Source organism: Engraulis encrasicolus, chromosome 5 (genome assembly GCF_034702125.1).
Source record: "Engraulis encrasicolus isolate BLACKSEA-1 chromosome 5, IST_EnEncr_1.0, whole genome shotgun sequence".
NCBI lineage: Eukaryota > Metazoa > Chordata > Actinopteri > Clupeiformes > Engraulidae > Engraulis > Engraulis encrasicolus.
Window position 1 is genome coordinate 45,608,722 of NC_085861.1, and position 17,951 is coordinate 45,626,672.

General features: G+C 48.4%; 1 protein-coding gene across 1 annotated transcript in view; it reads left to right on the forward strand.

The window, feature by feature from the left end:
- LOC134449558 (E3 ubiquitin-protein ligase RNF19A-like) overlaps positions 1-17,951 on the forward strand; it is a 60,401-nt gene that overhangs the window by 38,476 nt on the left and 3,974 nt on the right. The window contains exons 3-9 of the mRNA XM_063199565.1: positions 8,247-8,455; positions 9,493-9,637; positions 10,794-10,956; positions 12,717-12,831; positions 13,640-13,801; positions 14,195-14,408; positions 17,780-17,923. Of these exons, the coding sequence (XP_063055635.1) occupies positions 8,247-8,455; positions 9,493-9,637; positions 10,794-10,956; positions 12,717-12,831; positions 13,640-13,801; positions 14,195-14,408; positions 17,780-17,923 (1,152 nt within the window). The remainder of the gene's footprint in view (positions 1-8,246; positions 8,456-9,492; positions 9,638-10,793; positions 10,957-12,716; positions 12,832-13,639; positions 13,802-14,194; positions 14,409-17,779; positions 17,924-17,951) is intronic.

A 17,951-nucleotide genomic window follows, 5' to 3' on the forward strand; every position in this document is an offset into this window, starting at 1 on the left:
GCAGCAGATCAGTCAGCCCTCTACTCAGCAGCTGGCGGACTCAGGACAGGAGAGAGAGCTAATGAGTCACTCATTTACACTGACTGGGCTGAAGGAGGCAGGCGGTCTAATTGGATGTCTATAGGGAGGATCTCTCAATAGACGGTGTCACACAAGTGTGAGGTGAGTGTGTGGGAGAGAGAGGGAGAGAGAGATACTGCGTGTGTGTGTGGGTGTGTTCGTGTGTGTGTGTGTGTGTGTGTGTGTGTGTGTGTGTGTGTGTTCTGCAGTGACTTCTCTGCTCTGGCCTCTTCTCCTGCCCCCCACCTCCAGACCTGATCAGCTGTGGGGGTGCGACTGCAGTAATAATCCCTCTGCGCTGCAGTGCGAGCTGATACAGTGCTGTATGTTAAACTGGAGGGCATCACTGCAGTAACACTCTCTCTTCTCCCATCACTGATGCCAGTGCTGCAGTGAGCCTGGTGGTCAGTGTGTGTGTCTAGCAGAGTCCCATGGTCCCCTTTCGCGTGCGTGCATGAGACTGTCTGGTGGCACTGCAGTAGCAGTCCCTGGTCTGCTGTCTGCTGTCGCTGCTCTCAGTGCTGCTGTACCCGTGCATGGGCTCTGTGCCACCACTACTGCTGTGCGCCGCTGGGCCGAGCCTTGGATGAGTGCCTGGCCCTTTTGCCGCAGGGGTGTGTGTGTGTGTGTGTGTGTGGGGTGTGTGCGTGCTTGCGTGCGAAGTGGGGTCAGCATGCACCCCCAATGACGGCAGCTCAGATCTTTACCCAGAAGAGGTGGTCATGCACCAGTCATGAAACGCACTTAAACAAACACACACACACACACACACACACACACACACACACAGTGGGGCAGTCATGGGTGAGCGGTTAGGGCGTCAGACTTGCATCCCAGAGGTTGCCAGTTCGACTCCCGACCCGCCAGGTTGGTGGGGGGAGTAATCAACCAGTGCTCTGCCCCATCCTCCTCCATGACTGAGGTACCCTGAGCATGGTACCGTCCCACCGCACTGCTCCCCATGGGGCGCCACTGAGGGCTGCCCCCTTGCACGGGTGAGGCATAAATGCAATTTCGTTGTGTGCAGTGTGCAGTGTTCACTTGTGTGCTGTGGAGTGCTGTGTCACAATGGGAGTTGGAGTTTCCCAATGGGCTTTCACTTTTCACTTTCTTTCTTTCACACACACACACACACACACACACACACACACACACACACACACACACACACACACACACACACAAACGCAAACACACACACAAACACAAACCACTGAGCCCAGAGGATGAGGTCACTGCCCTCAGGGGCTGTTCTCGGAGCAGAGGGGTGGATGGTGTTTGGTCCCTGTCAGCACATCAGCAGAGTCCAGTCGTCACTCGGCCTCCAACGCAGCCCACACACACACACACACACACACACACACACACACACACACACACACACACACACACACACACACACACACACACACACACACACACACACACACACACACACACACACACACACACACACACACACACACACACACACACACACACCTGCTGCAACAGACTGGGAAAAACAACCCACTCCTGTTGCCGTACGAGCCGCACACACACACACACACACACACACACACACACACACACACACACACACACACACACACACACACACGCGTTACATGATCATAGTGCAATGAGCGCACGCACACACATTCAACATGAGGCAGCAGGCTCCCATGGGTCATCCACCAGAGAGGATGAAGGCCAGCTTTGAGAGCGTGAGGTCAGTGTGTGGTGACTGGACTGGACTGGACTGGACTAGTAGGCACAGATGCCTCTTCAGAGATGGAGAGCAGCCTACAGTGCAAAGCCCACTGTCACTCAGCAGAGATGGGGGTAGTAGCATTCGGGCTAATGACCTTTTGGGTTATTTCAAACCCTGTTAAAGTGCAACAAAGTTGACCCATCCATTTCTAATGCAGGGGTCTATACTACAAAGCTGGTTCAGGAGTGAACCAGTTTAAGTTAAGAGGTCCAGGGTCTTCTATTGGGTGATTTACCTCTTAACTGAACCTGATTTACTCCTGAACCAGCTTTGTAGTATAGGCCTCAGTTCTTTTAGAAACCTCTGTTTGCGGTCATTTCTATGCAATATTTATCACGAAATGGAAATGTCCATCTAAAAAGGAACTCGATTGAGATTTCAAATACTGTTTGTGATGAAAACAGACTGTAAGAGTGGGAAGATGGATTGAAAAGGCATTTTGCTTTGTCCTTGGGTTTTTTGTTGTTGTTTAGTCAACAGGATTGTGGTTTCTCTGTGGCCCTACCACTGCACCATACCAGCTGTGTCTGTTGCCTCTTTGCTGCCCTCAAAACTAGCCAGAGATATTAAGTCTTCAAGTTTATTTTGTCTCAGAAAGTAAACGTTTTTATCTTTTACCTGACATGTTTCAACGGCGAGACTTCCGTCTTCATCAGAGGGTCACATGGATGTTGAAGTGTGACGTGCTTTAAAGCAGCTGATGTTGTGGCTTGTGGTAAAGATGTTTACATGTCTGAAACAAAAAAAGAAACTTGAAGATTGGATATAACTCTTAAGACATAATGAAAGCCATATATCTAACCAGAGGGATTGCTGGGCTCCTGAAAAGTTCCAGACTGGCCCTATGTCCCACAGAAACGTTGCCTTGGATGGATCTCACTGTCCGTTGGGGACCCAGAAGGTGTTAATCCTCTCTCATGGGTCGCACAGTCGGTCTCCTGCAGTCACTTCTGATGTAACACACACACACACACACACACACACACACACACACACACACACACACACACACACAGCATTGATTGACCAGACCTATAGGTCGCCACTCAACAGTGCTAGTGTTTTTGTCCCATCGGACACTTTATTTGTTTACCTTCACCGTTGGGTGGTTCACTGTTGGGCGAACTGTAGATTCACACGTAGATGACTGTGGATGCCTTAGGATTATTCTTGACTGACGACTGAGCCTTTAATGTGGGTGTTTGCCTGAGGGGAAATGTACTTGCCACTGTCTTTTCTCCAAACGGGTAACACTCATCATCTGATGAGCATGTGATTGGCACATGAAGAGATGGAGAGATCTGCCTCTGTTAGGCTAGGGTGTTTCTGGGACAACTGTGTGCGTGTGTGTGCATATGCGTGTGCGACATGCATGCGTGTGTGTGTGTGTTTGGGATCACATCATGTCACGGGGCGTCCTGTCTACCCTCTACTCAGACTAATGCACATTTTGGCTCCCCTCCATGTCTGCTCCATAGGGTGTGTGTGTGCGTATGCTTGTGGGCGCGTGTGTGTGTGTAGTACGTGCGTGCGTGTATGTGTGTGTCGCACCACCGCTTTCTTCTGCTCCAGCAGGGTAATGGGTTCGTCAGAACCATAAATTTCCCCTCACACACCCTGGCAGCTTTGTGTTGCGCAGTTCATCACGTGAGTGAAAGTGTCACAATTTGCAGCCCGGTTTGTAGTGGAGTTTTGAACAATTGGGGGAGAGTAATTGGCAACTGTGTGTGTGTGTGTTGTGTGTGTGTTGTGTGTGTGTCTGTGTGTGTGTGTGTGTGTGTGTTTTGTTTGTGTGTGCCTGCTCATTTTTCTTTTTAAGTGTGTGGTCCTCTATGTGGCCCCTTACTTTAGCCATGTCTTACCGGCTTCTCTCCCACTGGAAAACACCCACTCCTCTTGAAACACAAACATGCAGGCTCAAGGCTGCACTCGCCTCTCTTTGGCTCTGTGGAGCAAAAGGACGAGGAAAGAAAGAAAGAAGAAAAGGATGATGAATGGGGAGGGAAAAAGGATACGCAATGAGGGAGTAAGAGAGAGAGACGTGTACAAGCCTTGGAGGAGCAGTGTGGTTGTGGATGAATGCAAGGTCAGAGAGGGAGACGGGAGGGAAGGAGACAGGAGTGGGAGAACAGAGAGAGTGAGAGTGGGCTGCTCATGGGAGTGGATGTGATGTGATTTTAAGAGAGAGAGAGAGAGCAAGAGAGAGAGAGCGAATGATGTGAGTGTGAGCGGGGTTTTCCCCCCGTCGTCATATAAAACACTGCTTTAGTCCAGACCAGACAGCTGGAGCCTGGCCCGTCCTCTGGCCCAACCCGTCCTGTTCTGGTCTGTGTTCTGTCCCGTGGCCCCTGGACCAGCCCTCCAGTCAGTGCGAGGGTGGTGCTCTGGCCCATCGTCTCCAGGCCAGCCCTGTCTGGTCCCCAATGAGCAGCGTTAGGTTTTCCTGTCAATGGAAAGGCTTTACAAACATTCCATAATATTTCTGAAAAAAACTTTGGTATAAGCATTGCATAGCAATATGTACGGTAACAGCATTGCATATAAGCAGTATGCACGGTAACTTCTACAGAAAGAATACAGGAAGATGTTGTAGGATGATAAATGTTTGACTTTTAAATTCTTCTAACCCCCACTCCCTCCTGCTGCCTTCAGCTCAGCCCAGGGCTGGGGAGCTGCCTGGAGAGCTGGGAAGTGTGCTGTGCTGCGCTGTTCTGCATGCGCTGTTCTGCATGCACTGTTCTGTATGCACTGTTCTGTATTGCGCTGTTCTGTATTGCACTGTTCTTTATTGCACTGTGCTGCATTGCACTGTGCTGCATTGCACTGTGTTGCACTGTACTGGAGTGGAGTGTTTCCCAACCTTTTTTTTTAACCTCACATACCCAATAAGCTTTTTTGTTGTGCCATGAGTATTCGTTTACTGAATCTTCTTCCTCTATCCCAATGTGACTATGCTCCATACATTTATTACATTTTCCCCAAGTAACCCCTGCAGTAGTGGTGCACGTAGCCCTTGTTGGGGAAACTCTGCTGAACTCTACTAGCAAGGTAACACCCTCCTAGTCAGGCCAGGAGCACTACAAATGTTAGGCTCATACGACTATGATTTTGTCGATCGAACACGTGACCAAGAACTTGTCACGTTGTGGGTGGTATTAAATACAGTGCATTTAAATTCGGTCACAAATATGAACGAGACGATGAGCTTGCACCAGTTTGATCTACAAACACATCACGTGTGAGGTGTGGGGGGCAGGTGGTGAGAAGGAGCTGAAGTGGGGAGCAGTGCAAACTTGTGTAGGGGTGTGAGACAACACTCATATACACACGTGAGTGAGTTGTTGACCAATCAGTTAATAGGAGCGTGACCTCGGAGGCGGTCTGCAGACGAGCGTTGACGGGGATAAGCAACTGCAGGTGTTGCAAGATCCGACTGCAGTCGCATTCATCCTGCAATAGTTTGACACCATGTGACATGTCACCTCGTCGACGCAACATGACCGAAATTTTGAAGTTTTACAGGAAATCTAACCATCATGCAACTTTTAAAGCCAGAATGCATTGCTGTCTAAATGCGCATGTAGCCGTTGCGGTATCTCGAATTAACTTATTGTTTCTGAGCCACGGAGAACTCCACCCACTTTGTCGGGAAGCAATCAACTTTTAGTAGCTCCAACGGCCCTGAGTAGATGCCTGATCAAGGCAGTGGCGTGGTTTAAGCACAGAGGCTCTATTGGGACTTAGAAAATGTTTCGTTTAAACTTCGGCAAAGCCTTTTCTGGCCTCGACCAGTAGCAAACCGAGGGAGGCGGGTTAACAAGGCCGTTTGGGAAACGTTATTGGTTATCTTCTTGGTCAGACCAACATCTCGGTACGAGATTTGAGAGTCGGTGATAATCAGGCAAGAACTTACCTGTAGTGTACCGTATTGCAGATTAATGATGCCGGGGTTTCCCCCAGCACTTAATTGCTAAGGCGGCCACCTTGACTAGAAACACCTACCACCTTGACTAGGTCCCCTGAAAAGATAAAGATTTAATGTTGTGAATGTAATTTCTGAAGTTGCTTAGCCAAAAATATGTACTTTTAATGCCCCACCACCTTTACGACCAAAAATTGGTCACAACACTGGTGATGCCTTTTCCCTTCCTTGCCTTCTCCTCTCCTCTCATCTCCTCTCCTGGAGGGAGAATATAGGTCAGGCAGCCTACTCTGCAGCCATGAGCCAAGCCAGCCAGCTAGCCAGTCATGGATGGGGGACGTTTTTGGGCGATGGGGGTCGGGGTGGGCTGCTGGTGGCTTTAAGAGCCCAGCATGTTGGGTATTAGTGAGACTGGCAGATACATATGGTGAATGGAGGTGTCTGTGTCTGTAGTGTGTGGGCATACATAGCAGTGTGTGTGCTGGGAGAGGAGGGAAAGGGAGAAGAGGTTACTGGCCTGTAATGTGATCTGAGTGTGGAGGGGGGCTGGGCCAGTCACTTCATAGTGACCGGATACATGCAGTAGTACACACATACCGTTTGTCTGTGTGCACACACACACACACACACACACACACACACACACACACACACACACACACACACACACCAGTGAGTAGAGGGATTATTCTCAGTCAGTCACTCGTTAACTCACACATTCTACTGCTCCTCCCCTCCGTCTCTCACACAAACGCACACACACTGTCTGTATGTCTGTCTGTGTGTATGTTGGCTATATTGTGCGTAAGGGAGAGAGAGTTTGTCTGTCGGTGAGAAGAGAAGAGGGAGGGTTCCTGAGGTTATGTCTGTATTGGGAGCTAGGAGTCTGTCATATGGTATATGACCCCTCGTAAACCAGGTTTTCCCAACTGTGCTGTCAGCCGTTTTCTGTAAAGGTCTGTCTGTGAGTGAGTGCGTGCGTGCGTGCGTGTGTGCGTGTGTTGCTGTTACTTCGTCCATCTGTGTGTCTGATGTGTTGCACTGTATATGGTGGGTTGTACTGTTTATGTGGTGTGTTGTGTGAGGAGCCTTTTTTGACTCCTATGTCTCTGTTCGTGGTTTGTTGTGTGAGGTTGTGTGTCATGGCTCTTTGAGGAGGCAGTCTCGTCTTGGCAAAAGGGGCTCATGATGCCAACTGTTGCTCAAGCACCATGCAACCATGCGACCATCATGCCATAGCTTGTCTAGCTGCCTTCCCGTTTCAGCTTATTTCGACTACCGTAGCTCACCAAGTGGAAGGCTAATTCTCTTTTTCTTGTCGTCTTTACTTTCCGTCCCTGCTCAACACACGCTTACTTCAAAATGTAGTCTATCCCAAGTGTCTAACCTAATATCAGTGTTCATCAACACTGGCCTATTTGTGAGTCTCTCAGGCACTTGTGTTTGTTGTTTATTAAATTGAAAATATTTATGGCATTTTTTTATGTGGCATCGCTTTAAGTGCATTTCAAATTCATTTCCCTTCTGAGCCGGCACAGTCACTCACTGAGGCTTTCACTAAAGTGTGTGTGTGTTTGTGTGTCTCTCTCTCTCGCTCTCTCGCTCTCGCTCTCGCTCTCTCTCTCATTGCTTATGCATTTCGGCCACAACAATTCAATTAGGCCATCCGTTATATGTGCCCACCACCCCCACCAATTGAATTACACTGTGGCTGGCAGCCTGTTTAGAAACGGGCTTGGGTTGCCATGGTGCGGCGAGAGCCTTCCTCTCCAGAACAGCATGGCATGGCACGGCACGGCTGGCATCCTGGGCAGTCGACTGGCTGGCTCTCTCGTCCGAGCTTGTGCAGCAGCGACCGAAACACAGCGCGGCAGGCAGCAGCTCCATATTTCACCCTCCCAGAAATTGAATTTGTCCACCATTAGTGCCCATCCGGTAACGACCACACAAGTAAATGAATAAATGCCTCCCTCCCGTCCCTCCCCTTCACTCCCGCTCTCTCCTTCCCTCTTTCCTTCCTTCCTCTCTTCCGATGTCGGAGTTCTGCTCCTGCGGAGGAGGAGGAGAGCAACTCCCTCCGACTGCCTGGCGCACTGAGCTCCGCTGCTGGGAAGGAGCACACATGACATGATGGCTGATTTAAGGCCTGGGGTAGTCGCTCTACGCAAGCCTAGTGTTACATCAACAGTATAAAGTACAGTCCCACGGGTCACACGGGTTTGGATGCATTTGTTTTGAATCTTTGGATGCAAAGCAGGCAGGGTTTTGGCCATAGTGTTGGCCTAAAGGCACAAACACGGTTTGAAAAACAACAGGTTGTTCCCATCAACAATCTTCGTGTGTGCGTGCGTGCGTGCGTGCGTGCGTGCGTGCGTGCGTGCATGCGTGTGTGCTGGCTGGCTGGCTGGCTGGCTCAGGTATCCCGTTACCATTTGGTTGGAATGTACGAACTTCATGGTTCATGCATGTAACTCAGTGTGCCATTTTGTCTCTCTCTGTGTGTTGGTGCAGGTATGCCGTGATTGCCTTCGGCTGTGCCAGCTGCCCCAAGATCACGTGCGGGCGCGAGGGCTGCGGCACAGAGTTCTGCTACCACTGCAAGCAGCTGTGGCACCCCAACCAGACCTGCGATGCCGCGCGCCAACAGCGGGCACAGAGCCTCAGGCTCCGCACCATACGCTCCTCATCGCTCACATACAGCCAGGAGAGCGGAGCGGCATGTAAGGCTAATACACACACACACACACACACACACACACACAAGGCAAGGCAAGGCAAGTTTATTTATATAGCGCATTTCATACACAGGTGCAACTCAATGTGCTTCACAAAGTTAACAAATGTAAATGAAAGGAAACAGGGAAGAAAGAAGGAAATGAATTAGAGTCAAAAAGCATTTAAAAACATTAAGATAAAACATAAGGTAAAAATAATAATAAAATAAAATAAAATAAAACAAATTAAATAAAAATAAAAATAATAAGAATAAGTAATTTAAGCTAGGGGAAAGCATCTGAGAACAGCACACACACACACACACACACACACACACACACACTGGACTATATGCTCTTCATCGCTAGCATACAGCCAGGAGAGCGGACCGGCATGTAAGGCTAATGCTAGCGCACACACACACACACACACACACACTATGGACTCACTAAATGTGTATGTGTATATTATGTGTGTATGCTACTTGACACCTTAATTTCCCCCTGGGATCAATAAACGATACTCTACTCTACTCTACTCTACTCTATACACTCATCATCGCTAGCATACAGCCAGGAGAGCGGAGCGGCATGTAAGGCTAATACACACACACACACACACACACCACACACACACGGCTCCAGACACTCCTCCTCTCATTCAGCTAGGACAACGGAGCTGCACATTAGCATCATGGTCATACACACCCAAGAGAATCAAGCCTAAAACTCAATGATGCTCTTGTGTATGGTTTGTTACTGCTGAAATGACACTTGTGCTCTGGGAATGACACATGTGAACTCTGAAATGACACATGTGCTCTGGGAATTGTGATTAATACCAAACACCGACATGGGAAACACACATGACTGGTATTTTCCACCGGAACACTTGTTGAAAAATACATTTTACGCACAAGTTTCCAAGACTTGAATTTATGAGAGCACATGAATGTACAATTAGTGCACCCCCCTAACATGGTTTAGAAATGACTTTGAGCCCATGTGACTCCTGTGCATGTCCCCGTCCTCTCTGTCTCCAGCGGATGACATCAAGCCGTGTCCGCGCTGCGCCGCCTACATCATCAAGATGAACGACGGCAGCTGTAATCACATGACCTGCGCCGTGTGCGGCTGCGAGTTCTGCTGGCTCTGCATGAAGGAGATCTCGGACCTGCACTACCTCAGGTGAGGAGACACACACACGCACACACACACGCACACACACACGCACACACACGCACACACAGGCACACACACACACACACACACACACACACACTCAGCGAGATCTCAGACCTGCACTGGCTCAGGTGAGGACACACACACACACACACACACACACACACACACACACACACACACACACACACACACACACACACACACACACACACACACACACACACACACTCAGAGAGATCTCAGACCTGCACTACCTCAGGTGAAGAGACGCACACGCACACACACACACACACACAAACACAGACACACACACACACAAACACAGACACACACACACACACACACGCACACGCACAGATCTCAGACCTGCACTACCTCAGGTGAGGAGACGCACACGCACACGCACACACACACGCACACACACAGATCTCAGAGCTGCACTACCTCAGGTGAGGAGACGCACACGCACGCACACACACACACGTGCGACATCTCAGAGCTGCACTACCTCGGGTGAGTGTAGAGCAGGTTTCTCATCAGCAGCTCGACACATTCTTTCTCACACACGTGGATCTGACTAGCAGCCTTTGAACGGCTACAGAGTGACTGCTGCAGCCAGGTGTGTTTGATGTCTGCAAAGTGTTGCACATTGCACATCTCAAACTTCAAACATAACATGTGTTTGTACAGGGTGTTGTGCGTACCTGTTATGTGCCTATGGACGCAGTTTTTGATGTGTTTGGAATGAAGACCATGTGAGCGTTTCTAGAAACCTTTATTTTGGTCTAGGCTATTTAGTCTGAATCTGAAATGCATTCTAATGGTGTACTCAAAGTAGAGTGATGAAGCAACAGCGAAACGCGTTCACCAAATACACTACCAGCAAAGAAGACCAGTGTGCAGTGATGTATCCTCCCTTTACTTCAATGCCAATGGTCTTTCTGTGTTCCTCTTCTGTGTGTGACCAGCCCATCGGGCTGCACGTTCTGGTTCTTCTATGAATGCAGTTTGCGTTGCATTTTTGATGTCCCTTCAATTTGTTTTTGATGTGAAGACTATTTGAGTGTTTCCTGACGCCTTTTCTTAAGTCTAAGCTATTTAGTTTGAAATTAATGTTAATGGTCTTTGTGTGTACCTCTTCTTCTGTCTGTGTGACCAGTCCGTCGGGCTGCACGTTCTGGGGCAAGAAGCCGTGGAGCCGCAAGAAGAAGATCCTGTGGCAGCTGGGCACGCTGGTGGGGGCGCCGGTCGGCATCGCGCTCATCGCTGGCATCGCCATCCCCGCTATGATCATCGGCATCCCCGTATACGTGGGCCGCAAGGTGAGCGCGCAGGTCGGGCACTTTGACACGTGTCTGGTTAAGCACATGGACTTTAGATCAGAGGGTTGCAGGTTCGAATCCCACCCTTCCACTCCCTATCTCACTCCATGGCTGAGGTGCCCTTGAGCAAGGCACCCAACCCCACACTGCTCCAGGGACTGGAACCAAACACCTTTTTAATAATTGTTAGTCACTTTGGATAGAAGCATCAGCTGAGTGTAATAATGTAATCTAATGTAATGTAATTTCTGTAAAAATGCTCCATGTTTGGGAAACATTTGTTTTACACGTGTAACGAACATGGAACCATGACCTTGAAATACCCGCAGCAGTATTTTGTTGTGGGCAGAATAACAGTTCTGTTGTACATTGAAATCAAAGTGGGGGTATTACAGCGAATTACATAACATTTACACTTGACCGACGCTGTTATTCAAAGCCACTAAGTTATTCCAGGATACTGGTTACAGTCCCTAGAAGGGAGGAAGGTTGGAATTAAAAATCTTAACTCTCTGATCTGATCTAAAGTCCAACTCTGTAACTATTAGGCCATGGCTGTCCGCAGGATGTCTTCATGTTCGTAATTTCTAGTTTCATATACATCATACGGTTTATGACTTGCGTCTCTTTTTCTGTGGAGAGATTGCACAAAACTTCATTCTTAGAACTGTGATTTCCTGTTTCCTGTTGTGGGAACCAATGAAAATTGGGCACAGTAACAAAGGACCAATGATTCTCTAGGGTACGTGAGGGGAAAGTTTCTTACTTCTGTTGTGAAATGTGGTTTTCCTGCCATTCTGCTACCGAAAGAGAGCCGCTATCAAGGCACATAATATTGACGTCGAGAGTTCTCGGTTACTCGGTTTCGTATACACCAAAGCATCACATCCCAAAAAAAAACTAAAGAATGAGGCCAGAGCCGTTACAGTTTCAGGTCAGCAGACAAGATCTAAGAGCATAAACAAACACGATGTTTATCAGCACTAAGCATTTGATATAAACGCGTCAACAGGGTTCAACAGCACTGGTCTTGGCTGGTGCTCCACTCTCTCCTCGATGGGAATGGAAAACAGCCTTCCAGTTTGCTGGCAGACACAGTCTCATGACCACGCAATGGAAAAATCAACGGTTTTCAAGGAGGTTGAGGAAAAGGGGGAGGAACGTTTCTTTCCCCCCTTCCTTTCTTTTTCTCCCTTCCTTCTTCCTCGTAGCGGTTGTCAATTTGGTCTCCCGGGGAGACTTAAGTGAGCTTAGTGTCCAGACATAACACACGGCGGCCCACTCAAACGCACAGTACCGCACCGTGTGTCCACATACCTCGCAGGAATGTCTCATCTGTGCAGCTCTGGGCCCTCATAGTGATGTGAAATCTCTCTCGCTATCTTTCCATGCAGATTTTGTATGCTTATTGTGTGTTCCATCTGTGTACCTAAGCCTTGTCTTGTTTGTTAATTGTAAATCACACATTCTCATGCCCACGCTAAATTTCTCTCCTGCAGAGACAATAAAGGCAAATCTTAATCTTTATCTTCTCTCTGTCTGTCTGTCTGTCTGTCTGTCTGTCTGTCTGTCTGTCTGTCTGTCTGTCTGTCTCTCTCTGTCTCTCTCTCTCTCTCTCTCTCTCTGTCTGTCTGTCTGTCTGTCTGTCTGTCTCTCTCTCTCTCTCTCTCTCTCTCTCTCTCTCTCTCTCTCTCTCTCTCTCTCTCTCTCTCTCTCCCTCTCCCTCTCTCTCTCTCTCTCTCTCTCTCTCTCTCTCTCAGATCCATAACCGCTACGAAGGGAAGGACATCTCTCACCACAAGAGGAACCTGGTGATCGCGGGGGGCGTGACCCTGTCTGTCATCGTGTCACCAGTGGTGGCCGCCGTCACAGTCGGTGAGTGTCCATCGCGTGTAGTCTAGTCAGTCACCACTGTGTCCTCTTCCCAGCATCCTCTGTTTCTGTTCTCACACTTACTACTTCACCTTCCTTACCTCCCTCTCTCTTGCACTCACTCCCTTTATACTCTCACATGCCATGCGCATATAGATTCCCTGTCTCTCTCACACACACACACACACACACATAAACATGCACTCACTTATATACTCTGACATACACACTTTCCATCCACTTTCTCACACACAATCTCTCTCGATCTCCTTTACCGACGATCCCTAACCCACCCCAGCTCACACATTAGGCGTGTTGCGTTCTGCCCTGAGAGATGAGAGTGGTGGATGTGTCAGCCTGTCCTAGCCCTGGCCATCTCCTGCAGCTGCATGACTGCACTGCACTGCACTCCCTCTCCACTCCCTCTGTTTATCTGGAGTCCAAACAGCACTCTATTGTGCTCCTGTGTTTGTACTCTCTTGTGTCCTGAAGAGTTGAAGGAGCTTGACTGCTTGTCTGTGGACGGTGGCGTTTGTTTACATGAGGAAACACCTACCTCTAGTGGTCATCTTGAGATCTGACAGGCTGTGCTCTGTGTCTGTGTGTCTGCGTGTGTGTGCGTGTGTCTCTGCCTGTCTGCCTGTCTTTGTGTGTGTGTCTCTCCGTCTTTGTGTCTGTGTGTGTGTGTGTGTGTGTGCGCGCGCCTCTGTCTGTGTGTGTGTGTGTGCGCGCCTCTGTCTGTGTGTGTGTGTTTGTGCGCCTCTGTCTTTGTGTGTGTGTCTTTTGTGTGTGTGTGTGTGTGTGTCTTCAGGTATTGGTGTGCCCATCATGTTGGCGTACGTGTACGGGGTGGTGCCCATCTCGCTGTGCCGCAGTGGGGGCTGTGGCGTGTCGGCGGGTAACGGCAAAGGGGTCCGCATCGAGTTTGATGACGAGAATGAGATGAACGCGGGCACTGGCGCAGCCGCAACCGGTGAGTTGCACAGCACACAGGCAGACTCTTAACTACTTTGTGTGCAGTTGAAATGATTAATGTTGGCAAGAGTAATAGGCAGGTTTAGTTATTGCATATAGCTTATTTCATACACAAAATGGCCTTAATATGTGATGATAAAAAAATTAAAACGATGAATGATTCTTCTTGGCCTTCAATAATCTGATTATTTTATAATGGTTATGTTCAAAGTCCTAATAATGTCTATACAGCCTGATTTTTTTTATTATTATTATTCTCTCTCTTTCTCTCTCTCTCTCTCTCTCTCTCTCTCTCTCTCTCTCTCTCTCCGACTTATGGCATAGGTCCTTTATTGGCAAATCAAACACTAACACCAATAACAATCTTGTTATCACCCCTCTCCTCACCAAGACACCACGTCGGTGGCAGACACGCGGCACAACCCCAGCCTGGGCGAGGGTAGCGTGGGTGGGCTGACGGGCAGCCTGAGTGCCAGCGGCAGCCACATGGAGCGCATCGGGGCCATGCGGGACAACCTGAGCGAGACGGCCAGCACCACCGCCCTGGCAGGGGCCAGCATCACCGGGAGCCTCTCCGGCAGCACCATGGGCAACTGCTACAACAGGTGAGGAGAGACTACTGACACATGTACAATGATGCATCAACAACATGTTCAGTACCACCACCTTGGCCGGAGCCAGCGTCACCGACAGCCTCTCTGGCGGCACTATAGGCAACTACTGCAATAGCAGGGCTGTAGTCAAGTCCACCTTCGTAGAATCCAAGACCAGACTAGATAAGTTAGTCCAAGACAAGACGGAGTCCTGAAAAAAATCAAGTCTGAGGCAAGTCTGACTCACATGTCCGTCAGTGTTAAACAATGAAAAGGATGAATGTCAATAATGCGAATGTTTAAAGGTAACTTATATGCCATGCACGTGAAACTTGTATGTTATTGGATTTCAATTCCTCTTTAGAAGCTATGATGGCCAGTGTTCTAAAAAAGATGTTAAGACTGACTGGGGCGAGTCGAAAAGCCTAATTTGGCAAGACCAGTGTCTGAGTCCAAGACAAGTTTCAGTCCACCTGCTAGCGAGTCCAAGACAAGTCCAAATCCATAGAAACGGACTCGAGTACTACAGCCCTGCCACAGGTCCGTACACACTAGCACCATGGGACACAGGAAACGTATACACACTAGTGTTTCAAATATGTATGAACACCATGGACAACTGTTACAACAGGTCAGTACACAGCACTGACAGCGGAACACCGAGACATGGTGTGTGTAGGAGGGACATTTGTAAGGCTTCAGGTTATTATAGCATCATTGGCAGCTACTACAAAAGGTCAGCAGTCACTACTGACACGTGTGTTTGTTCATTACTTGGTTAATTGATTAGTACAGGCCAGGAAAGATGTAGGCGGGGGGAATGGAGAATATTCATCTGGCAGCTCCATGGCAACTGTTATAAGTATAGCAGGGCGGAAAGCAAGTGATGCAGTAAATTCAATGAAACAGTCGGGAGGGCAGTTACTGTCGCTACGGACACAGCAGAGCTGGAGTCACTACTGACACGTGATGAGACACTGATGCGTGTTGTTTTCAAATATCGGCACCAAGGGCAACTGCTACAGCTTAGCGGTCCGTGTATATTTTGGTAATTGGATTTTCCCTTTATGAATGGGAATTCAAAAAACGACTGGTTTGTTTGATTTTCGTTTTCAAACCCAAAACGAACAATTGAATTACGCACCATTTTCCTTTCATTTTCATTTTTTAATTACACTTAAAAAAATGAAATTCAAAGTCAACACAAACGGAAAAACGGACCAAAAACAAGCATTATTCATATTCTGGATGCCGGAAGTCTCTTTCGATTGGCTGCCTTGGCTCCCATATGGCTCCCTTCTGATTGGCTTTCATTTGACAGTGCGCACGACTGCCAGATTTTTAAAAGCCGTACCAGAAGATCCCTGGTTGGCTTTATCACATTTTGCAAGTGCAGTGAGTGAGAAGAACATGTTGTAAACAGCAGCGCAATTGCAAAAGTGGCAGAGTTCAAACCATGAAAGTCTATGAAAAATTAAACGATTATGTCAAGGAAGTAGGCTCAGACCATTTCAATTCACTCAGTCACTGAATGCTGTCCTCGCTCTCGCTAAAATAATGACCCAAATAATACATTTAGGCGCAGTTCTTAATGTAGGCCCTAGTTTTTGTAAGCCCTACACCTATTGACAACGGCCAGCGAACACTAGACTACTGTTTGGTATTCTGTGGACTCGTCATAGCGAAGCGAACTGTCTTATCATATCGAAGCTGTCCTACATGAAACTCCTATGGATAAGTTTCGCATCTAATGGGTTCTGGAGGATTTTTATACTTTGCAAAAGAGAAGGCATCCATTTTCTAACCAAAAGGAGCTGGATTTTATTAACTCGATAAGGAAGAACAATGACCGTAGTGCATTACTAAGGCCCTGTGTTGTCATATTGTACTATGGCAATGACTACAGCGTGCCACTAGAGGTACGGTGTGCAGGGGCTATGTAAAACAGGTGTACTTCCACCAGAGCATTTTGATATTGTGTTGCACTCTCTTTTGTTGTCCTCACTTGTTATAGCCTAGCCTATAATGATCATAATCACAAATCAATTTGAACATCTCCAGAAAAGTCCGTCTGTTGAGGCTGTCTGCATCCTCCTTGTGACCATGTAGCCTAGTAGTGCAATACACTTGTGCAGAACAGTAGGCTAATATTGGCTGGAATATTATCCTTCACAGACAGCTGATGGAAGTAAACAACCATTTCCAACGAGGCTCGTACGGAATAAGGCCACTGCTTCCCTCATGCCTGCGCTAGACGCATTACCAGCGCGAGGCAAGCGGGCATTGTGGCATTGAGAAGACGCATCCGAATTAAATTGTTTGAGCAGTTGTTTTCACATTAAAACCTTGACCGTAATTGTAGCAGTGTTGCGCTTCTTCTATAACTTTCATTTGAGCAGTTGCTTAAAAGTTAACTGGACGGAGGACTGCAACCACCGTCCACTGTGGTGTTATTCCTGTAATAAAGACGTGTTTCTGAGAATTCACAGCATTCAGATGCTGATTAAATGGGGTTGTTCACCATGCGTAATAGTATGCGTAATATAGTATGGGCTCATGAATATGCGCAGACGTGTTCCTCATCTCTGCACTGTGTCACTTTGTGTTTTGCAGTGATTGTATTCATAAAGGGAAAATCCAATTACCCAAATATACACGGACCCTTAACACACAGGGATCCTTTCCATTATCCACCCTCCTGTCCTGGACTTGTGCTTGTGACCTCGTGTTTCACTGGCGCCCTGCCTCCGTGGAGAAAACGATAAAGGGGGGACGAGGAAATGTAATTAAGCAGTGTAGGAGGGGATATTTTAATAGTATTTTTGGGGGCTTTTTGGCCTTTATTATTACAGGACAGTGTGAGAGTAGACAGGAAATGATTGGGAGAGAGAGATGGGACAGGGCCGGGAAATGACCCCGGCTGGACTCGAACCGGGGTCCCCGTGGGCAATGTAAGCCCAAATGTGGGGAGCTTTGCACGCTGCGCCACAGTGCCCCCGTTGGATGTGATATTTTAATGTTTGATGGCAGCACCCTCTGTGACTGCTAGAACAGGTCAGGAGACACTTCTGATGAGACATGCTTTGGTACATTATTTGCTAGGTTCATTGCTACAACAGGTCATGTACGAAGGAAGGGGGAAGAACCCTCTGCTTCAGCCATTGCTTGTAGTATTTACTAGATGAATGTCCCAGTGGTTCTGGCTGGCCCCGAGATGATGTCATCTGAAGAGTCCCCTCGTCCAATGAATACAATGTAATAAGGCCCCAGTTCTGCCCCGCCCCTTTCCCTGGACCTGGCACAACTGACCCCTTTGCACCCTCCCCCTATCGGCTTCCCTGTATGTATACCTGACCTCTGACCTTTGTGTGTGTGTGTGCTAGGCTTGAGGTGCAGGCGGACGTGCAGAAAGAGCGCTGCAGCCTGAGTGGGGAGTCGGCCACGGTCAGCTTGGGGACAATCAGTGACAACGCCAGCACCAAAGCCATGGCCGGCAGCATTCTCAACGCATACACCCCCCTAGACAGGTGAGGACGGACACACACACACACACAC